Genomic DNA, 19,209 nt, shown 5'->3' on the forward strand with positions numbered 1-19,209 from the left:
GGTGAATGACTTTCATTCTAGTAATCTTGGCTAGAATGACTTCAGTAAGGAAGTAGAATGTAGGCATAATCACACCTTCATCTGCTACTGGATATTTTATACATGTCATAGTTTGAAATTCAAAAATGTATGATTACATTCAACAGCACTCAAATTCTAAATGTATTTGGTGAGTATGAAAATGGTGTCATTTCTTAAATATATGATATTAAATTTCTGCCTCCAACATATTATATGCAAATACTTAATACGGAATGTGGGAAGGAACCGTAGCAAATTGAGATCACAAAGGCAAAAAACCTGTCGACATTTGCTAAGCATTTGCCACATGCGCAAATCGCTTCATGTCTGCGGTGAAGGGAAAGACAATCCACGGTTCAGCAGCAGACGCCCATTATGTTGCCCGGCGTCTAAGAGCACGTGATGAACTCCCACTGAAACCACGACAAAGCGTTCGACGCGACTCAGTTCGACTACAAGAAGTGACTTGCTCTGCTTTCGCGCCACCGTTTACTGTACAAGTGATTATGCAAAGGAATTTATCTGTATAAATGCTCCCCGCTTACAAGATTACGACTGCTGTGGCAGCTGGACAAGCGCCCTTCTCTCAGCAAACCGCTTGTTCATGCCGTCACTCTTTCGAGCGAACATTTTCCTACCCATCTCTCGAAACCGACCACTGCATCCGCGGGTGTGCACAATGTCCACGACCACGCAAATGCGGCGCCGATATCACTATCCTCGACTCGATGATATTGAGGACCTTGAGAAATACCGACCTGGTGGATTTCATCCAGTGACTATCGGGCAAGTCTTCGCTGGAGGGCGATATAAAGCCTTGCACAAACTTGGATTTGGCGGCTCTTCCACGGTCTGGCTTGCTCGGGATCAGCACTCGCAAGAGCAACCGCAACGCTCGGGGAGGCTTGTAGCCCTAAAAATCTTAAGTGCAGAGCAGTCGTCCAATCCCACAAAGGAGTTCCCAGAATTGTACATCTCCCAGGAGCTCGATGCATTCTCCCGTGCTCATGGTCATGTAGGGAGAGAGAACATACAGTTTATTCAGGACCATTTTATGGAGAAAGGCCCAAATGGGGTCCACCGATGTCTGGTTTCTCAGTTCGCTGGACCAAGCATTCTTTCGATGGCTGAATGTCCCGGACGAGTATCGGGAAGCCGGCGACTCCGGGGTGATTTGGCGAGGAAAGTGGCAAAACAAGTGGCCACAGCAGTAGAATGCATGCATTCTGCAGGGATTGTTCATGGAGGTTCGTCTTTGGCGAGATGCCTTATCTGTGCAGATGATTTGGTTCCGTGTTCACCGTTGCTTTTAATCCTTGCCTAGATCTTACATCATCCAACATTCTCTTCAAATTGTCTAGCGAAGTTGACAAGTGGACAGATGATGACGTGTACGATGCACTTGGTACACCCGAGATGGAAGAAGTAGCTACCCGTGATGGTTCACCACCAGGCCCTTGTGCGCCCTCGCAAGTAGTTGCCCCTATCGACGTTTCGCGCCTTTCTTCATCGTCGCTACTCCAAGAGAACATTCTCGTCACCGATTTCGGTCAATCCTTTTTCATTAAATCCCCACCAACGGGCTATGAACCGGCCACGCCACTACATTATCTATCCCCAGAAGCATATTTCGAATCGAAGATGAGCTTTGCTTCAGACATTTGGGCCTTGGCGTGCATGATCTTCGAGATTCGGGCTGGATCCCCGCTCTTTGATCCCTTCCTCAGCAGCGCCACTCAAATCCTAAAGCAAATAGTGGAAACGTTAGACAAGTTTCCAGAACCGTGGTGGAGTTTGTGGGAAGCCCGGCACATATTTTTTGACGAGACGGGTGTACCGAAATCGCAGGAGGTGCAGATTGACGAAGGCGTGATGATCCCTGCAGAAAAGAGCTCTCTTCGTCAAAAGTTGCATGAGATTGGAGAGCAGGACGACGCTCCGGACGTATACGAAGGGAGAATGATTGAGAATGTGGGAACGCAGCTCGAGGAAGTAGAGATTGAACTCTTGGAAGGTCTGTTGGAGAAGATGCTGAGATATCGCCCGGAGGATAGGATCACTATGACGGAAGTGGTGGAACATCCTTGGTTCGCGTACAAGTGATTACTTGCGATGTGACGCGGAGAACTATCATGACTGACTAGTACAGTCTGTACTGGTTTCAGGGATGGTCGGATGATCATCATTCTTGCAACGAATTGATTCTTTAGCGCTGACCGATGAGGTATATGACGCGTGCCAAACAAAGTCTACATACAAAATTGCGCGTGTCCCAGTAGGTCCCAGTCAAATCTCAAGCCTGAGGCCTCAGAACCCGACATGGTAAAAGATCCTGCTTGCCTTTACAATTGCTAGCAAGACAGTCAAGGGCGTACTGGTGGTGTAGGATGGGCCAATGAATGCGCCGTGTGTCGTGAAGCGCGGCAGCGCATCTCACATTATTGTCCGTCATCATATCTTCTCTTGAGAGGTGGTGCATTGATGGACTGTCCAGAATCAAAGTTGGTCCCGGTGCGCACCTTGCGTTTGGAGCGGGCCACGGCGGTGTGCGCACTATGACAAGCCTGCTCGAGCTAGAGAGGTCGCGATCATATTTGCTGCAACGAAGACGCTATCTTGCTGAGAATCTAGGTTAGCACTGGATGTTTTTTGCGTTTCTGCCTGTCAGCACTTCCCGTAGGAAGGAGGATAAGTCCACGAAACAGTCCTCTACGCGGCGAGCATAGTCACTTAAAAGGCCTTCGTGGCCCAGCGCCTACACATAAATGCATCCACTCGGACCCGCGCGGACGTGGTCATACCTGTGGCCAGTAGGCTGCAAGTCCGTCTGACGATTATGATGCACAGTCAGCTCGCAAAGCTCTCGATGAAGGTGCGGCGCGTGCGGATGCCCTGCACGATGTTCTTGAGCGCTCCATCCCATCGACGAGTTCAGAGAGTGCAGTCTCGATCATTGAATATTGAGTAGAGGAACTGGCGGGATACACATGGCTGCAAGGTAAGAGCAACACATAGGATGTCAATGTGCATGAGAGCTACTTGTCGAATGCACCCAGGTAAAAACATTAAAAACCACAGCACCTAGGATTCCCGTGTGGTCCCCCACCATGGTACTAACTGGGCGGCACTCTGGTTAACTGCGCAGATCGGACGGGATGCGGTGCTTTCAGAGTCCTATGGCCGTGGATGAGAATGCATATGCTGGATTACCTATATACCGATGCGTATGGTGCCGTGCAATCATACTCACTGTGGAGGATATGGCGAATGAAAATTATGGTCGATGCGAGCGCACCTGCGAGAGGCATCTAGCAGCTTTTTTCAGCTGCTCGAGTAGAGGTCAAGTCTGGCCTGCAAAATACAACATCGGAGGGCGGGCGATCATATCGACACAAAGCACAACAGGTCCAACGTACTGCTCGCAGAAGCCGTATCTTGATCGCTGATATTAAACGAAAGCTGAGGTTGTCATCTGACAAATTCTTCAAGCTGGGATAGAGTGCGCAGAGACTCGGAGAGCAAATGAGATCCCAGGCGTTATGAACCGGTATTCACTGCTGACGTCTGAAGCTCAAGATCCGTAGAATCCGCGGGCACTGAGCGTGGACGAAACCGATGCGTTTGCAGAGCGGTGCGCAGCCTATGACTGAACCCATGATGATGCCAAAGTGCTTACTTGCACGACGTGTACTGCAGCGCCCTTTGCGACATATGCATTTGATGGGCCAGACCAAGATGCGAGCCGAGGTAACATACGTAAGTAACCCGTGTGGCCATATAAGCGAACGGCGAGAGCTGGACTCGAAAAAAGGAACGGAAGTGGCCGGAGTGAGCATCACACAGGGGAACGGAGGAGAGCTCGGCATGTTCCTCCTGATGAGAAGCCCATCACATCGCCGACCGGAGTGAAGGAGGCCAATAACAAACGATCAGATCGTGCGTATGAAGACATCGGGGCCTGCGATCTCGCAAAGCATAACGTCACGGGTAGATTCTGGGGTTGGAGTTGCAAGGCGCCAGGTCGGGTCAGGTCCGTCTTACGTCCGCCAGTCCATACAGCGGCATCCGTCCAGGTACCAGCCGCCATCCCTACGCGAGCGGATACGCGAGATGCTTCGAACTGCAAGAGAGAATCCGCATTTCCTCGCCAGCACCAGGATCCAGACCTACTATCGCGCGAGGACGAGTAATGCGCCAAGCGGTATCGTGTCGACATGCGAATGACGTGAAACACGAGTAATGCATCACAGATACGCCCGTCCAGCACACGCGCTGGGAAGTGGCATCATCGAATTGAAATGGATACAGAAGCACGCACCGAATATGCAAATGCGAACGCTCACATCGAAACGTCAGGGTGGCAACGTCAATCAAAGCGGCAGACCTGCCAAATGACGATGATCAGGTAGATCCTCTAGCGACAGTGGCCTCCGGAAAGTTCACAAGCGTGCACATATGCTGACGACCTGGGTTTGGCAGGTGAGTCCTCTATCGAGCATGACGGCCTGAGAAAACGCCACAGTGGATCTATTTTTGAACGCATCAGGACCGTCTTGCACACAATCTGTCATCCTTTTTGAAGCATTCCACACACACGCACGTCAACCCACCAGAATACATAGCCATTTCAGCACGCCAGTCGCCAGAAGCACAAAACCGCATCGCAGGCCAGAAGGCCCTTGTTATCTGAGACAGCAGCAGATATCGCAGCCCCGGATGATCGACTTGCCGTTCCAGCGAGATGCACGGACAGTCAGGCGAGCACAGCGCACGCAAGCGAGTGGACGAACTAACACGACTCGGGCAAAGCGCCCGCCAGCCTGTAGGTAATATAACGGGACGGGTGCACTCACTCTTCCGATCCCGCCAGATCGCATCTCGCGCTCGTCCACTTGCTTGATCAACAGACGCCTCCCCTCGGACCGGCTGGGCTGCAAGGCTTGCAATGAGACACGCGCTGAACGCAGACACGACAAAGCAGGCTCTCGTACAAACAGCGACCATCAATCCATCCTCGCACCGCCAGTTGAAGTCAGACTCGAGCAAGACCCGTCCCAGACAAAAGTCACACCATTCATATCAAACCCCGGAGGCATCAACGAGGCACAATTGCCGGAGGACAGCGTCAATCGCCGTCATCCGCGCTGGGCCGCGGAGGCGTAAGCCACCATCCCGAGATGGCTTGTTCCCCGGTCAGATGAAGAAGGTGGGTTTCCCCGCAAGTTAGCAACGTACGTACGGCATGATGTGAAAATGAAAATGGTACGAGATTAGGGTGACGGCGAGCAAAGAGATACCAAGGAGATGGCCAGGCGATGCATGCGCGAGGTCCGGGCGGAGATGAGCTAAGTTGTAGTCAGGAGACGATGCGCAAGTCTAACTCTAACTCGTCAACGGGGCACGCCTCTTGCGCGTGCGCATTCGCACATCAGGTCTGCAGAAACAGCAAGGAGCCAAGGTTGCATCTATCCGTCGCGATGGCGTTCTGGTATCTGGTTCCCGCTGCCACGCGTGAGAGGTCGAGACCGGCCACCGCTGGAAGACAACTTCGTGCGTCGAGGTGCGGCGATTAACCCATCCACGTATGGCGAAAACAGTACCACATCCCCTAGGAAGCAAGCATTCTCTCAGCCAGCCAAGTCGATGGATCCAACCGACATGATGCCAAGCAGTCGTTCCAAAAACCACATTAACATTCCCATCTTCCACAAACGGCTTTCCAAGCACCCAAGCCACCTTCATCTCCCAACTCATCCCCAGCGGACCAACGTGCGAAGCACCGACTAGCTGACAAACCCCCACGTTCACTCCGACTCGTCACGAGCATGTGAATCACCGCAGACAGTCAGCTGGCCGTAATAATAGGCTCCGGAGATCGTGGCACGCGGAAGACGAAGACGCGAAGGCGGAATCGGGCCACCACCTGATGCCTTGACGTGAGTGGCTATCAATAGTAAATATCTGATTTGCGCCATCCCATCCCAGCGCGGACGTTTATCAGCGCGAAGAGAGTTCTGAAGGAGGGGTGGGGGTGGCATAAAGTAGTCTTGAGACGAGGATCCGTTCATCGTGTAAGCAGAGGCTCCATAGAGACTCATCGTGCGCAGTCGCCAAGGGTGCTCAAGTCGCAAATTGGACGCACCAAAATCGTCAACAAGCCACACCTGCTTAGCGAACAACAGAAGCACGGTGTTTCCCTCCGCCGCCGCCACGGACCTCGGCCTCGAGGCGTTTCTTCGCCGTTCAACGTTCAATATCAAAGCCCATCACGAATTCGAACAAACGACGACAATCCAATCGCGAAACCACCCCATCCGTCATCGACCCCCTCCCGTCATCCATCAACACGCCTTGATTCAGACTGATGGCAATCAGCGGACTAGGCGGATTTCAAACCCCAAGAATCTTGGTTGCACGCGCGGTGATCCAAGTCGACATTTGCTGTGTCGCAGCCCAGCGTACCAGTGAACAGGACTAGCGATGGTGAAACAAACCAGCCTCGGAGAGCGAAGTTGTCGACACTATTCAAGACCATAGCGCCTAACTAGACAGGAACCGAGCAAGTCAAGCCACCGAGGACACCATGATGGTGCAGGACCACACTAGCATAATGAGACGCGGACCAGAAATACAGAACCAAGAGAGAGATAGGCACGGACCATGCGTGAGTGTTTCAATGGGGCGCTTCTTCTCGCGGTCCTGAAAAAGCGATCAAAGACGTCAGCGCCATGAAATCGCGAGAGAGACGCGCATTGGAAAGCGCGGTATTGACGTCGCGAGGTGGCGCTCTCCGTGTCAGATAGGCGGTGTGCGCACATGTTTCGTGTCCAAGAGTTATGCCCGGCAGACCTTGCAGAGTCAACAGCACTTGCGCGTCGAGGCCACACACGTCAAGGATGGAAGAGAAATCCAGAAGGACTCAACGCCCCTGCCCAATATCCGCCTTCATCGCTGCCTGCTCAGTTCTGGCCGCGGGACGTGGCGCATCGCACGAACAGCATCGTCAAAGCACCAAGTCCGACGAGCCCAAATGAGCGCGGCAGCGGAACGAGCAGAGACTAGAGTAACAGAGCACGCACGAGCCCTTAGAACGTCGAAATCCGCTCTCCCGAATCGTGTTCGTCCAACTGCAACGTGCGCTGTCAAAGCAAGTATCCGACGGTAGACGGAAGCTCGCCGTCTCGATATTGATATGCGAACTGAATGCACGCTCCAACTGCGCAGGTCACGAGCGGATAAGTAATAAGATCCGCACGAAGCAAGACGCAAGACCCTGTCGTCGCAAGCAAGCTGAAACCCCGGCCGCCTACATACCAACCAAAGACGCCCATATCATCTGCACATCTGCACATCTGCACGAAAGCAAGCTCCGCGACGCCGTCTTCAGGTCCCAAGGCTCAAGTCCTTTGTCCTGCCGCAGTTCGGACTTGAGCGTACACACCGTACACGTAGATCCGCGCAACGCACAGAACGGGTTAGCAAAGCTGAGAAACCTCGGAGCCAACCCCCGGGTCAAGAGTGCGAACGTGAAGTTGTGTCCCTTCCTCCGGGAATCACAATCAGAGATGGAAATCAGCGAGATCATGCTGAATCGAGCTAAAAGTCCAAGTCCGAAGCTATCGAAGCAGAGAATGTACATGTGCCAGCCAGCCAGAAGGACAGACGGGAAACGGGAACCACCGAACGAGCGCCGGCATCGTCGGACGAAGAGTGAGAGCTAGCTTCTACGGTGTAGAAGTCTAGTCCACGATGCAGGTTTGCACAACGATAGTCAGTCAGCGCAGCTAATCAGGTGCAACGCGCTCCAAATTGCCGTCCGATCTTCGAGCGTCGAGTTTGGGCCAGCAAGTCCAGTCCTCAGAGAATGAACATGATTTCGGGTCGTTGCTGATTCCAATTCCGACGCGAGACGCATTCCAAGAGCAATGAATTGCGGCCTACGCACACGACAAGGCGCATAGACTCGTCTTGTCGGCGGCCTGTCCCACCACACCGTTTCATGATCTCCTTCATGAAGCAGATGAAGCAGGCACGAGAGACGTCGATGAAACCTCGGGGCCCACAGACGCCCATAGAACTCTGCATATCAAACGCAAAGTGCCTGAGCGAAGATCCGCGCATTCGTAGGAGGAGCCGGCGGCACAAGAGAAGCGCCCGAGACTTGTTTCTGGTCGATATATGGCACATGCGCGAGTCGAAATGAAGAGCTGTAACAGCACCAAGAGCACTTGGGAGCGGGAACGCGGATCAGGCCGCGATTCTATTAATGACCAGGAGCACAGGAGCACACAAGAAGTGTTCGCCGAGCAGACCATCTTGGAGGAGTGAAGAGCGGATGTGAAGAGCGTCGGACCTTGCACTGAGCAAATGCACCTTGTCAGCAGCCCAAACTCTCGCTGGTCATATAACAAACTCTACGCACGGGCATTCCGTCATCGATGTCGCGCATCTCGCTTGCCTTTTGATCAGATACGCCCTCGCCGCCGCCTCTTGGACGGGCGGGGCCTGCCATTCCGAGCAAAGAGGGCAGATTCTCGCCATGAGGCAGCTCGCGCGGGATCATAGCCCGATCCGCGGCGCATGGTACCGGCTACTTGTGGGACGGGACTCGGGAGGGGAGGAGGCCGATGACGGAGGTAACCCGAGGAGGGGGTTGGATGTGAGCCATTTCAAGTGGGCTCCGCTGGCCGAGACGTTGGCGGTCGCTGCGCGCGGGCGTTGTGGGGCGCGAGTGTAGGCGGTGCGCTGGGAGGGTGCCACGGGAGGGTGTGTGCGTTGTCGAGTTGGCTTTGGGCTGGGCGAGAGCGCGGACGCCGGGATGTAGTAATAGTAGTTTGATGATCCTGAGAGAGCAGCCATAGGAGTGCAAATGGAATGCTTGGTGGGGAATGGGATTGGAGGAGCTCAGCCACCAAGGTGTGGCACAGAAATATGGGCGTCGGATGTCTGCGACGGGAGCAAGGCGGGAGGGAGGTCGAGAAGAGGCGAGGAAGGGCGAGAGGCGCCCTCGGAGTCGGACATTGCATTGATCGTGGTCCGACGAACGCTGCTTCTCCCATTGGCTGGGCACTGCACAGATGGGAAGCACGTCTCCCATTGCAGTGCGTGCATTAATGATACGATTCGCAGGCGTTCCGCATGAGTGCCACACCGAGCGCAGTGGCGTCAAAGAAGAGCACAGACCGGACGGGGGACCGGCGGAGCCCGGCCGATGCACCGACGCGCCGCTCGGCTCTGCACGCACACCACGCAGAAGCAAACACACCATGCCATCAGATCTCACTAGCCGTAACAAGCGAGCACAGCAGATAGACCATCCCTTCACACCTCCCGCCCGCGCAATGACAGCGACACCGACGGGCGTCGATATTGCAATGCGTAGCACTTCGACCGAAGAGCGGCGGTGGCGGGAGGGACGGAGGGGGCGCCCGGGGGATGTCGGGAAAGAGGCCCCACTGAGGGAATCGGACGGTTACGTCAGCAGACGCTCTGCCAGAAAATCTGCGCGGACCTTCCGTATTTGAGCAAACAGGCCACTGCCCTTCCTTTGGTCTGCCCTTGCTCTGCTCGCACATCGATATATCTCCTCCTCTTCCTCTGCCCACCATGTTCATTCACCCCCGCTGCTAGCACCTCCCCCTCTCCCCCCCGTGCTCGTGCTCGAGCTCGCTGCCCAGCACGTCCGCGGACCAGTCCACCCCTGACCTCGCTCTCCCTCGCACTCCCCCATCCCCCATCACCCATCACCCCGTCGTCCCCATCTCTCCCTCGCCAGCAGCCTAGCCACGATGGCCCCGACCTACGCGCCCTGCCCGCGACCCATCCTCAAGCGGCCCAGCACCGTCCCCGCCCCCGACATCCCCGCCCAGTCCGACGCCTCCTCCGAGCTGCTCGCCATCGACCGCGGCATCCTCACCCCGCTCGTCCGCTTCCCCCCACGCCCCTCCCTCGCGCGCACCTTCTCCGCGTACTCGTCCCAGGCGTACGACCGCTCCCCCATCGTCGTCCAGCCCAACCGCTGCGCCCTCCCCGAGCGTGGCTGCCCCGGCCGCACCTACGCCGTCGGTGACCCTGCCGCCGCGTCCTCACCCTCAAGACGCACCCGCAGTCCCACCCGCGGCCGCCATCTCCACCCCCGTGCTGTCCGCAATGTGAGCTACCGCGAGCGTGAGCGCGACGACGAGGACGACGAAGACGACGACCCGACGCCACGAGGGACGCCCCTTATTCCCGCCCTCCCCGCGCTAGTGCCGGACCTCTCCTCTGAGAGCGACGAGAGTGACGGTTTCACGAGCCCGCCCACCGAGCCCGCCCCAGGTATGTACGCGCCTGCTCTTCGCTACGCGTGGCGCTAATAACCGTGCACAGGCACGTATCGTACCGGGCTGGCGATCCCCCGCTCAAAGGGACAGGACAAGGACGTCGACACGCTCGGTCTCACATTCTCGAGCGCACTCGCGTTCCTCCCGCACCCGCACGACCGTGTGTCGTCCTCGCCCTCGCGCGCGCACCATCGCATGCTGTCTGCGCCGTCAATAGCGAGCTCGAACCCGCCGCCGCCTGCTCCGACAATACCTCAGCCCCCGTCCGTGGACGAGGAGCGATCGCGCACACGCCATCGCCGCACGCAGTCGAACCGTAGTCCGACGCGCAGGCGGGGCGTGCGCACGCGCGACGCGGCGTGCCCGGGCGGGGAGGAGGAAGATGACCAGGGGCGGTACAAGGCGCTCAGCGAGCGGTGTACGTTGAGCGGGTGTGCGCTGACGGTGCCGGATGTCGGGTGCTTCGGTGGATTTTGAGGAGTGAAGAGGCCAAGACGAAGACAAAAATCGAACAACAACTGTACAACCTACTCACGCACGCACGCCACGCTACAAGCATGATATCCCCTCAAGCTTTGCACGTCCACAAGTTTACTCTGCAATTCACGTATTCAATGCTCAATACCGTTACGAACCCGCGTATGCGAATAGTGCGCTCGTCCATGGACTGTCGAACTTCAGGCATCCATCCATGTGTTCGCCGTTCACGTTTGACGTTCAAGACCCTTGCAAGCCTATACCTCCTCCTTCATTTACGATAAGTTATGCGCCTCGGTCCGTTCGTATGCGCACGCATATATACGCTACTGGGCTGCTTTCTCGTTCACTATTGTACCATTCCACCGCGCCCCGTTCTGCCTATGGGTTTCCACTTATTGTACCCTATGTGCGTCCTTTCATCGGCACACTTTTGGTGTGCGTTCGTGTCGGTTGGGTGCGCGGCGCTGTTTGTTCACGTTCGTGTGCATATGCTAGTTCGTGTGTATACACTACTAAGTACTTCGCTGTGAATACTATATTTTTCTACTACGGACGGTACTGGTGTTGCTAAGCGTGCCTGTGTGATGAGAATGCCTCCGAGCTCGATCGACCGACGCCAGGGAAGCGATACGAATCACGGAGGTAATTTCCAAGTGCAAGGTGGCCACCCGAATTCGAAGGCGCCAGCTGCAAGGGATGTTCTCCTCATCCTCATCGGAGGGGAGGTCGGAGATACGACGACCCGATCCTCAGCGTGACCCTCCCTCTTCACATCGAGCTGACGGATGCCTCCGACCTCGATCGATGCCGGGGAGGCAGTCAGGAAGGTCCTAAGTGCAGGGTGGCCACTCGAAGCCGCCTTCTCATCCGGACGGAGATGACACGACGCGGGCCTAAGCGTGATCCTTGCCAGAGCGCACGGTGTGTTGCACCCTCTTCACGCTTCACGCTTCACATCGAGCCACGGACTCGGAGGTCCGCGTCTCACGCGCCCGTCTCGTTCGCAGCCAGGGCGCCAGGATTAGAGTATTAGGCATACGCTGCGTGAGGGCGGCCGTGCGTGTGTGCGATCGCGATTGAGTTGGATTTGAGACGGTCACCAGGGCATGGCATACGGTCGCGCGCGCGCGCGTGTGCAGGCGGCAAGCTGGGGAGAAGCGGGGCACGGGAAGCCCCGGAACTCGTGCCACCGTACGGGCCAAGTCCATTCGTTCGTTCGTTCGTTCGTTCGTTCGTTCCAGGGATCCGTTCGGTGGGCACGAACGGTGGAGCGTTTGACCCGCGCCGGAAAGGACGCACGGTGGACGAATGAATGATGGATGTATCACAGATGGATCAAGGCAGGCCACGAGGAAGTCCCGGAGCTCGTGCACGCCAAGTGCAAAGCACCGTTGGTGCATTCGATCCAGACATTCGTTCGGCGGGCACGGCGGTGGAGCGTTTGGCCCGCGCCGGAACGGACGGTAGACGAATGAATGAATGGGTACAATTTCCCCAGGCCCGGGTGAATGGATGGATCGCGCCGCGGCGGGCGCCCCGACGTTCCTGCCAGCCAGCCTTGTCTTTGTCCTTATCCTCATCGTTATCATTCGATATCAATATTCAGTTCCGCAGGAGCTGGTGATCTGCGGGAACTCTACTGGAAGAGGGTAGGAAGAGTTTAGGAAGAGGTTAGGTGGGGTGGACGATCGCGAGGAGGAAAGGGTGGTCGGAGCATGATGCATGATGGGCACGAGGCTCGCGTCCCCCGACGAAGCGGAGAAGGCTTGGAAGGCTTACTACGCAGTGCTAGGCTAGCGCTAGTGATATGCTGTGAGGCTTCGCATGCGCACCTCAGATTCAGATAGAGGGCAACTTCGGACGCTGATCTGCGCGGACGCAAAAGGACGAAGGACGTCCTTCGTCTGCGCCGAACAAACGTTTCTATTCAGTACTTGCGCACGGTCGATAGCCACATGTATACCCGCGGGGATGGCAATGCGGTGCTGCATTCGTTTATGCAGAGGCCCGAAGCTCGAAGCGAAGGCCAAGCTTGCACATGCGAGTCGCGAGGATGTGGAGAAGGTTTGTGAAATTTTTGGGGATTTGTATTCTGCGATGGCGGCCGCGCGGCGCGGCGGGTCGCGAACAAGAAATGTCGACGAGCAATTCACAAAAAAAGAGAGCTCTAAGCCCCGGAGCTTGGTGGCGTCGTCTCGAGCGACCTTGTCCCTGGCGACTCGTCACTCGGCGCAATCTCGGGAGACGTCGACAGCCCGGGTATCAAAAGCTCATATTAATTGTGGGGCACGGAGAATGGAGGCGGCGCGTGAGTATAGTTTGCGCTGTTCGCGAGAGGGAGAGACAAAAGACTGATCGGACAGACAATAGTGCGCGGCAAGGACGTTCGACGTAGTACAATTGCCTTCCGCACATAGGCACCGCTCCTCAAATTCAAAGCTCACGCTATAGTAGCGCTCACTAGTCACTGCCCATGGACGCTTAAAAACGTTCGCTCGAAAGATGAACAAGCCATTTGCTGAGAAGGGCGCTTGTCCAGCGTTACTCTAGTAAGCAGAGAGTATTTACAGGGAGGAAACATTTGCATGATCACTTGCAATACAGTAAATGGTGGCGCGAAAGCAGAACAAGTCGAGCTATAGGTCACTTCTATCCCTGTGAGCTGGTTGCCATAGCGCCTGCTACAACAACTTGAATACGTAGGCGCCATCTGAGAACTCTCACCGGACGGACTATGGAGATCCCATTCATCACCATCCCCCCCTCGGCGCCGCACACCCATACCGTCGTCTTCCTCCATGGGCGCGGCGACAATGCGCGACACTTCGCGGCCTCGTTGGCTTACTCGCGCGACTCGCGCAACCGCACCGTCGTCCACGCCTTCCCCAGCTTCCGCTGGGTGTTCCCCGGGGCTCCCCTGCGCAAGTGTGCGAGCTCCCCCGACACGTGGCCGCAGTGGTTCGACGTCTGGAACGTGCGCAATTTTGCCGAGCGCGAGGAGCTGCAGGCCATCGGGCTCCGGGAGGCCATCCCCGCCATCCGCCGCATCCTGGCTAGCGAGGCGGCGCTGCTGGGAGGACGCTGGGACCGCGTCGTGCTGGCGGGCATCAGCATGGGCGCCGCGACGGGCGTGCACACGCTGTTCAACCTCGACGTCCCCGCCGCAGGGGGCGGCAGGCTCGCTGCGTTCGTGGGGTTCTCGTGCCGGTGTCCATTTGCCGGTAGAACGCTCGCCGAGATGCGGAAAGTCCTCGGTGTGGAGGAAGGTGTCCCGGACCACGCGGATGTCCTTCTCAACACGCCCATGCTGCTCGAGCACTGCGTCGATGATCCGCTGGTCTTGGTCCAGAACGGCTGTGGCTTGCGAGACACGTTGCGCGGATTCGGGGCGCAGGTCGAGTGGAAGGAGTATCCGAGCGGAGGCCATTGGTTCAACTCGCCGGCTGGGATGGATGATGCGGTGGACTTCCTGAACAGGCACGTTCTTGAGAAACACAGTGCCGGAGAGCCTTCGATGCAGCCTCAGGCCTCGTCTGATGCAATGGATCTGTCTTAGAACTCGCCCATCATAGAGGATTTCAGTAATGGTATTGATCAATCTATGGATAGACTTTTTGCTTAAAAGATCGTTACAGGTAGAACGTGATTCCAATCTCGACAGCAGAAATTTCCATACTTCTTCGGAATTAAAGGGTTCATCGGGAAAGTAGGCATTTTTCAATTCTTCTAGAGAGCTATGCGAACTAGCCCGCCCCACAGCCAGCTCTCGTTCATTTCGATATCAATACCGAGACGGCGAGCTTCCGTCTACCATCGAATACTTGCTTTGACAGTGTACACTGCACTTGGCCGAACACGATTTGGTGAATCGGATTTCGACGTTCTGCGTGCTCGTGCATGCTTTGTTACTCTAGTCTCTGCTCGTTCCGCTGCCGCGCTTATTTGGCTTCGTCGGACTTGGCGCTTTGACGATGCTGTTCGTGCGATGCGCCAAGTCCCGCGGCCAGAACTGAGCAGGCAGCGATGAAGGCGGATATTGGGCGGGGTGTTACATAGGCATTGAGTCCTTCTGGATTCTTTGCGTGTCCTTGACGTGTGTGGCCCGACCGACCCGCAAGTGTTGTTGATTCTGCACGTGCTGCCGGGCATAACTCTTGGACACGAAACATGTGCGCACAACGCCTATCCGACACGGAGAGCGCCACCTCGCGACGTCAGTATCGCGCTATCCAGTGCGCGTCTCTCTCGCGATTTCATGGCGCTGACGTCTTTGATCGCTTTTTCAGGACCGAGGGAAGAAGCGCCCCATTCAAACATTCACGCATGGTCCGTGCCTATCTCGGTGGCTTGACTTGCTTGGTTACTGTCTAGTTAGACGATACGGTCTTGATTAGTGTCGGCACCCCTCTCCGAGGCTGGCTTGTTTCACCATCGCTTAGTCATGTAACTGGTACGCTGGGCTGCGACACAGCAAATGTCTACTTGGATCACTGCGCGTGCAGACAAGGCTCTTGGGGTTTGAAATCCGCCTAGTCCGCTGATTGCCATCAGTCTGAATCAAGGCGTGTTGATGGATGACAAGGGGGGTCGATGACGGATGGGGTGGTTTCGCATTCGGATTGTCGTCGTTTGTTCCTGATGGGCACTGATATAGAACGGCGAAGAAACGCCTCGAGGCCGAGGTCCGTGGCGGCGGCGGAGGGAAACACCGTGCTTCTGTTGTTCGGTAAGCAGGTGTGGTTTGTTGACGATTTCGGTGCGTCCAATTTGCGACTCGAGCACTTCAAATATGCCTGCTTGGCGACTACGCACGACGTCTCCTGGAGCTTTCGCTTACACGATGAACGGAATCTCGTCTCTGACTACTTCATGTCACCCTCGCCCTCGAGCTTCAGAACTCTCTTCGCGCTGGTAGACGTCCGCGCTGGGATGGCGCAAATCAGATGTGGCAATTGATAGCCACTCACGTCAGGGCATCAGGTGGTGGCCCGATTCCGCCTTCGCGTCTTCGTCTTCGTACTTCTGCGTGCCACGATCTCCGGAGCCTGTAATTACGGCCAGCTGACTGTCTGGGTGATTCACATGCTCGTGGTGACCGGAGCTGAGCCTCGGAGTGAACGTGGGGGTTTGTCAGCTAGTCGGTGCTTCGCACGTTGGGATGAGTTGGGAGATGAAGATGGTTTGGGTGCTTGGAAAGCCGTTTGTGGAAGATGGGAATATTAATGCGGTTTCGTCTGAACGCTTGGCATCATGTCGGTTGGATCAATCGACTTGGCTGGCTGAGAGAATGCTTGCTTCCTAGGGGATGTGGTACTGGTTCTGCCATATACGAACGGTTTAATTGCCGCACCTCAACGCACGAAGCTGTCTTCCAGCGGTGGCCGGTCTCGACCTGTCACGCGTGGCAGCGGGAACCAGATACCAGAACGCCATCGCGACGGATAGATGCAACCTTGGCTCCTTGCAACTCCTTCTGTAGGCCTGAGGCCTGATGTGCGAATGCGCAAGAGGCGTGTCCCGTTGAAGAGTTTGAGGCGTGCATCATCTCCTGACTACAAGCTAGCTCATCTCCGCCCGGACCTCGCGTACGCATCGCCTGGCCATCTCCTTGCTATCTATCTCTGTGCTCGCCGTCGCCCTAATCTCGTACCATGTTCATTTTCACATCATGCCGTACGTCACTAACTTGCGGGGAAACCCAGCTTCTTCATCTGACCGGGAAACAAGCCATCTCGGGATAGTGCTTACGCCTCCGCGGCCCAGCGCGGATGATGGTTGGCGCTGTCCTCCGGCAATTGTGCCTCATTAATGCTTCCGAGGTTTGAGGTTTGAGGTTTGATTTGGGTGGTGTGACTTTTGTCTGGGACGGGTCTTGCTCTTGCGCCTTGACTTCAAGTGCATTGCGAGGATGGGTTGATGGCCGCTGTTTGTAGGAGCCTGCCTGCGTTCAGCGCGTGTCTCAATGCAAGGCTTGGGCTGTAGACTTGCAACCCAGCCGGTCCGAGGGGAGGCGTCTGTTGATCAAGCAAGTGGACGAGCGCGAGATGCGATCTGGCGGGATCGGAAGAGTGAGTGCACCCGTCCCGTTAAATTACCTACAGGCTGGCGGGCGCCTTGCCCGAGTCGTGCTAGTTCGAACTTCCTCCCGCTCGTGTGCTCGCCTGACCGTCTGCGCGCATCTCGACGTGCTTGCTGGAACGGCAAGTCGATCATCCGGGGCTGCGATATCTGCTGCTGCTGCTGTCTCAGATAACAAGGGCCTTCTGGCCTGCGATGCGCGTCGCACTTCTGGTGACTAGCGTCCGGTGGCTTGACGTGCGTGTGTGCAGAATGCTTTAGAAAGGATGACAGATTGTGTGCAAGACGACAAATAAATCATCGGCGGTCCTGAAGCGTTCAAAAATAGATCCGCTGTGATCTTTTCTGCAGCCCGCATGCTCGATAGAGGACTCTGCAAGGTTATTGATCACCTGCCAAGCCCAGGTCGTGATCATATATGTGCACGCCCTGCCTTGCATTGGTGGCCACTGTCGCTGGACGATCTACCTGATCATCGTCATTTGGCAGGTCTGCCGCTTTGATGGGCGTTTGCCACGCAGGCATTTCGATGTGAGCATTCGCATTGCATATTCGGTGCGTGATTCTGTATTCATTTCAATTCGATGATGCCATTTCCCAGCGCGTATGCTGGACGGGCGTATCTGTGATGCATTACTCGTGTTTCACGTCATTCGCGTGTCGATACGATACCGCATGGCGCATTACTCGTCCTCGCGCGATAGTAGGTCTGGATCCTGGTGCTGGCGAGGAAATGCGGATGCTCTCTTGCAGTCCGAAGCAGCTCGCGTATGCGCTCGCGTAGGGATGGCGGCTGGTACCTGGACGGATGCCGCTGTATGGACTGGTGGACGTAAGGCGGACCTGACCTGACCTGGCGCCCTTGCAACTCCAACCCCAGAATCTACCCGTGACGTTATGCTTTGCGAGATCGCAGGCCCCGATGTCTTCATACGCACGATCTGATCGTTTGCTATTGACCTCTTTCACTCCGGTCGGCGATGTGATGGGCTTCTCATCACGAGGAATATGCCGAGCTCTCCTCCGTTCCCCGGTGTGATGCTCACTCCGGCCACTTCCGTTCCTTTTTTCAGGTCCAGCTCTCGCCGTTCGCTTATATGGCCACACGGGTTACTTACGTATGTTACCCGGCTCGCATCTTGGTCTGGCCCATCAAATGCATATGTCGCAAAGGGCGCTGCAATACACGTCGTGCAAGTAAGCACTTTGGCATCATCATGGGTTCAGTCATAGGCTGCGCACCGCTCTGCAAACGCATCGGTTTCGTCCACGCTCAGTGCCCGCGGATTCTACGGATCTTGAGCCTTGGACGTCAGCGGTTGGTGGTAGTTGGTAACGTCTCGGATTTCATTTGCTCTCAGATTGTCTGCTACGTCTATCTCAGTTCCAGGAATCTATCAGACAACAGCCTCAGCTTTCATTCAATACTAACGATCAAGATACGGCTTATGTGAGCAGTTGGGCCAACTTGGACCTGTCGTACTGTGTGTCAACATGACCGCCCGTCCTCTGATGTTGTCTTTTGCAAGCCAGACTTGACCTCTACTGAAAAGTGGCTGCTATACGCCTCTCGCAGATATCCTTGCATTGACCATAGTTTCATTCAACGTATCCTCCAACAGGGTGATGATTGTGGCCAGGGGTGTCATTCGCATCGATATATAGATAATCCACAATATGCATTTTCATCCACGGCCATAGGACTCTGAAAGCACCGCATCCCGTCCGATCTGCGCAGTTAACCAGAGCGCCGCCCAGTTAGTACCATGGTGGGGGACCACACGGGAATCCTGGGTGCTGTGGTTTTATTTTTCGACGTGCGTTCAGCAATTTGCTCTCGTGCACATTGACATGTGTACTGCTCTTTATCTCGCAGCATGTCTATCTGACCATGCTCTTCCAGTGAATGATCGGGGTTATGGCTCCAAGCCCGTTAATGAGTGGAGTGCTCTCTGCACACGCGGCGCCTTCATTGAGAGCTCTGCAAGTGGCTGTGCATCATGAACATAATGCATGCTTACAACAGACTGGCCATTGTGCACCCCGGTGCCCACGCGGGTCTTGTGGATTGGAGACGCGACGATAGGTTGATTGAAGCAGGCATTTGTGTGTAGGTGCCCACAGAGGCCGCCTTTGCGCTTGCTGCGTAGAGGGCCGTTGCGTGAATCTTATTCTCCTTCAACCTACGGAAAGTGCTGACGGGCAGAAACGCAGATAAATATCCAGCCCCAGTATAGATTTTCAATTTCAAAAACGTAGCATCTCCGTTGCAGTAAATGTGACCGCGACCTCCTATAGCTCGCCACCG

At 55.7% G+C, this 19,209-nt stretch overlaps 8 protein-coding genes across 8 annotated transcripts; 4 read left to right on the forward strand and 4 right to left on the reverse strand.

The window, feature by feature from the left end:
* Positions 1 to 718: 718 nt before the first annotated feature.
* On the forward strand, positions 719 to 2,124 carry LAESUDRAFT_652321 (kinase-like protein; the record flags this gene model as incomplete). Its single annotated transcript, XM_040904356.1, has 2 exons — positions 719 to 1,268; positions 1,346 to 2,124. 2 exons carry the CDS (start codon positions 719 to 721, stop codon positions 2,122 to 2,124), a joined length of 1,329 nt encoding a protein of 442 aa, XP_040764722.1.
* A 2,176-nt stretch (positions 2,125 to 4,300) lies between these two features.
* LAESUDRAFT_126981 (uncharacterized protein) lies at positions 4,301 to 5,214 on the reverse strand. Its single transcript, XM_040901274.1, has one exon. The coding sequence runs from the start codon at positions 5,023 to 5,025 to the stop codon at positions 4,564 to 4,566; it is 462 nt and encodes a 153-aa protein (XP_040764723.1). The 5' UTR covers positions 5,026 to 5,214; the 3' UTR covers positions 4,301 to 4,563.
* A 2,994-nt stretch (positions 5,215 to 8,208) lies between these two features.
* LAESUDRAFT_725298 (uncharacterized protein) lies at positions 8,209 to 8,966 on the reverse strand. The gene is made up of 2 exons (XM_040908798.1): positions 8,444 to 8,966; positions 8,209 to 8,380 (listed from the first exon to the last, which is right to left on the reverse strand). The coding sequence occupies exon 1, from the start codon at positions 8,878 to 8,880 to the stop codon at positions 8,581 to 8,583; it is 300 nt and encodes a 99-aa protein (XP_040764724.1). The 5' UTR covers positions 8,881 to 8,966; the 3' UTR covers positions 8,209 to 8,380; positions 8,444 to 8,580.
* Positions 8,967 to 9,809: 843 nt separating this feature from the next.
* LAESUDRAFT_652023 (uncharacterized protein) lies at positions 9,810 to 10,376 on the forward strand (the record flags this gene model as incomplete). The annotated part of the gene is made up of 1 exon (XM_040904328.1): positions 9,810 to 10,376. One exon carries the CDS (start codon positions 9,810 to 9,812, stop codon positions 10,374 to 10,376), a length of 567 nt encoding a protein of 188 aa, XP_040764725.1.
* Positions 10,377 to 11,580: 1,204 nt separating this feature from the next.
* On the reverse strand, positions 11,581 to 12,529 carry LAESUDRAFT_126586 (uncharacterized protein). The gene has a single exon (XM_040901271.1). The coding sequence runs from the start codon at positions 12,410 to 12,412 to the stop codon at positions 11,768 to 11,770; it is 645 nt and encodes a 214-aa protein (XP_040764726.1). The 5' UTR covers positions 12,413 to 12,529; the 3' UTR covers positions 11,581 to 11,767.
* Position 12,530: 1 nt separating this feature from the next.
* Positions 12,531 to 13,418, forward strand: LAESUDRAFT_126944 (uncharacterized protein). Its single transcript, XM_040901273.1, has 2 exons — positions 12,531 to 13,131; positions 13,187 to 13,418. Exons 1-2 carry the CDS (start codon positions 12,648 to 12,650, stop codon positions 13,216 to 13,218), a joined length of 516 nt encoding a protein of 171 aa, XP_040764727.1. The 5' UTR covers positions 12,531 to 12,647; the 3' UTR covers positions 13,219 to 13,418.
* Positions 13,083 to 14,454, forward strand: LAESUDRAFT_725300 (alpha/beta-hydrolase). Its single transcript, XM_040908799.1, has 2 exons — positions 13,083 to 13,131; positions 13,194 to 14,454. The coding sequence occupies exon 2, from the start codon at positions 13,558 to 13,560 to the stop codon at positions 14,377 to 14,379; it is 822 nt and encodes a 273-aa protein (XP_040764728.1). The 5' UTR covers positions 13,083 to 13,131; positions 13,194 to 13,557; the 3' UTR covers positions 14,380 to 14,454.
* Positions 14,455 to 16,218: 1,764 nt separating this feature from the next.
* On the reverse strand, positions 16,219 to 18,159 carry LAESUDRAFT_713825 (uncharacterized protein; the record flags this gene model as incomplete). The annotated part of the gene is made up of 10 exons (XM_040907019.1): positions 16,219 to 16,311; positions 16,413 to 16,461; positions 16,510 to 16,534; positions 16,572 to 16,764; positions 16,923 to 17,156; positions 17,370 to 17,466; positions 17,589 to 17,701; positions 17,745 to 17,993; positions 18,020 to 18,078; positions 18,144 to 18,159. The coding sequence occupies 10 exons, from the start codon at positions 18,157 to 18,159 to the stop codon at positions 16,219 to 16,221; spliced, it is 1,128 nt and encodes a 375-aa protein (XP_040764729.1).
* Between the last annotated feature and the right edge of the window lie 1,050 nt (positions 18,160 to 19,209).

This window comes from Laetiporus sulphureus, assembly GCF_001632365.1.
Source record: "Laetiporus sulphureus 93-53 unplaced genomic scaffold LAESUscaffold_17, whole genome shotgun sequence".
NCBI classification, from domain to species: Eukaryota; Fungi; Basidiomycota; class Agaricomycetes; order Polyporales; family Laetiporaceae; genus Laetiporus; species Laetiporus sulphureus.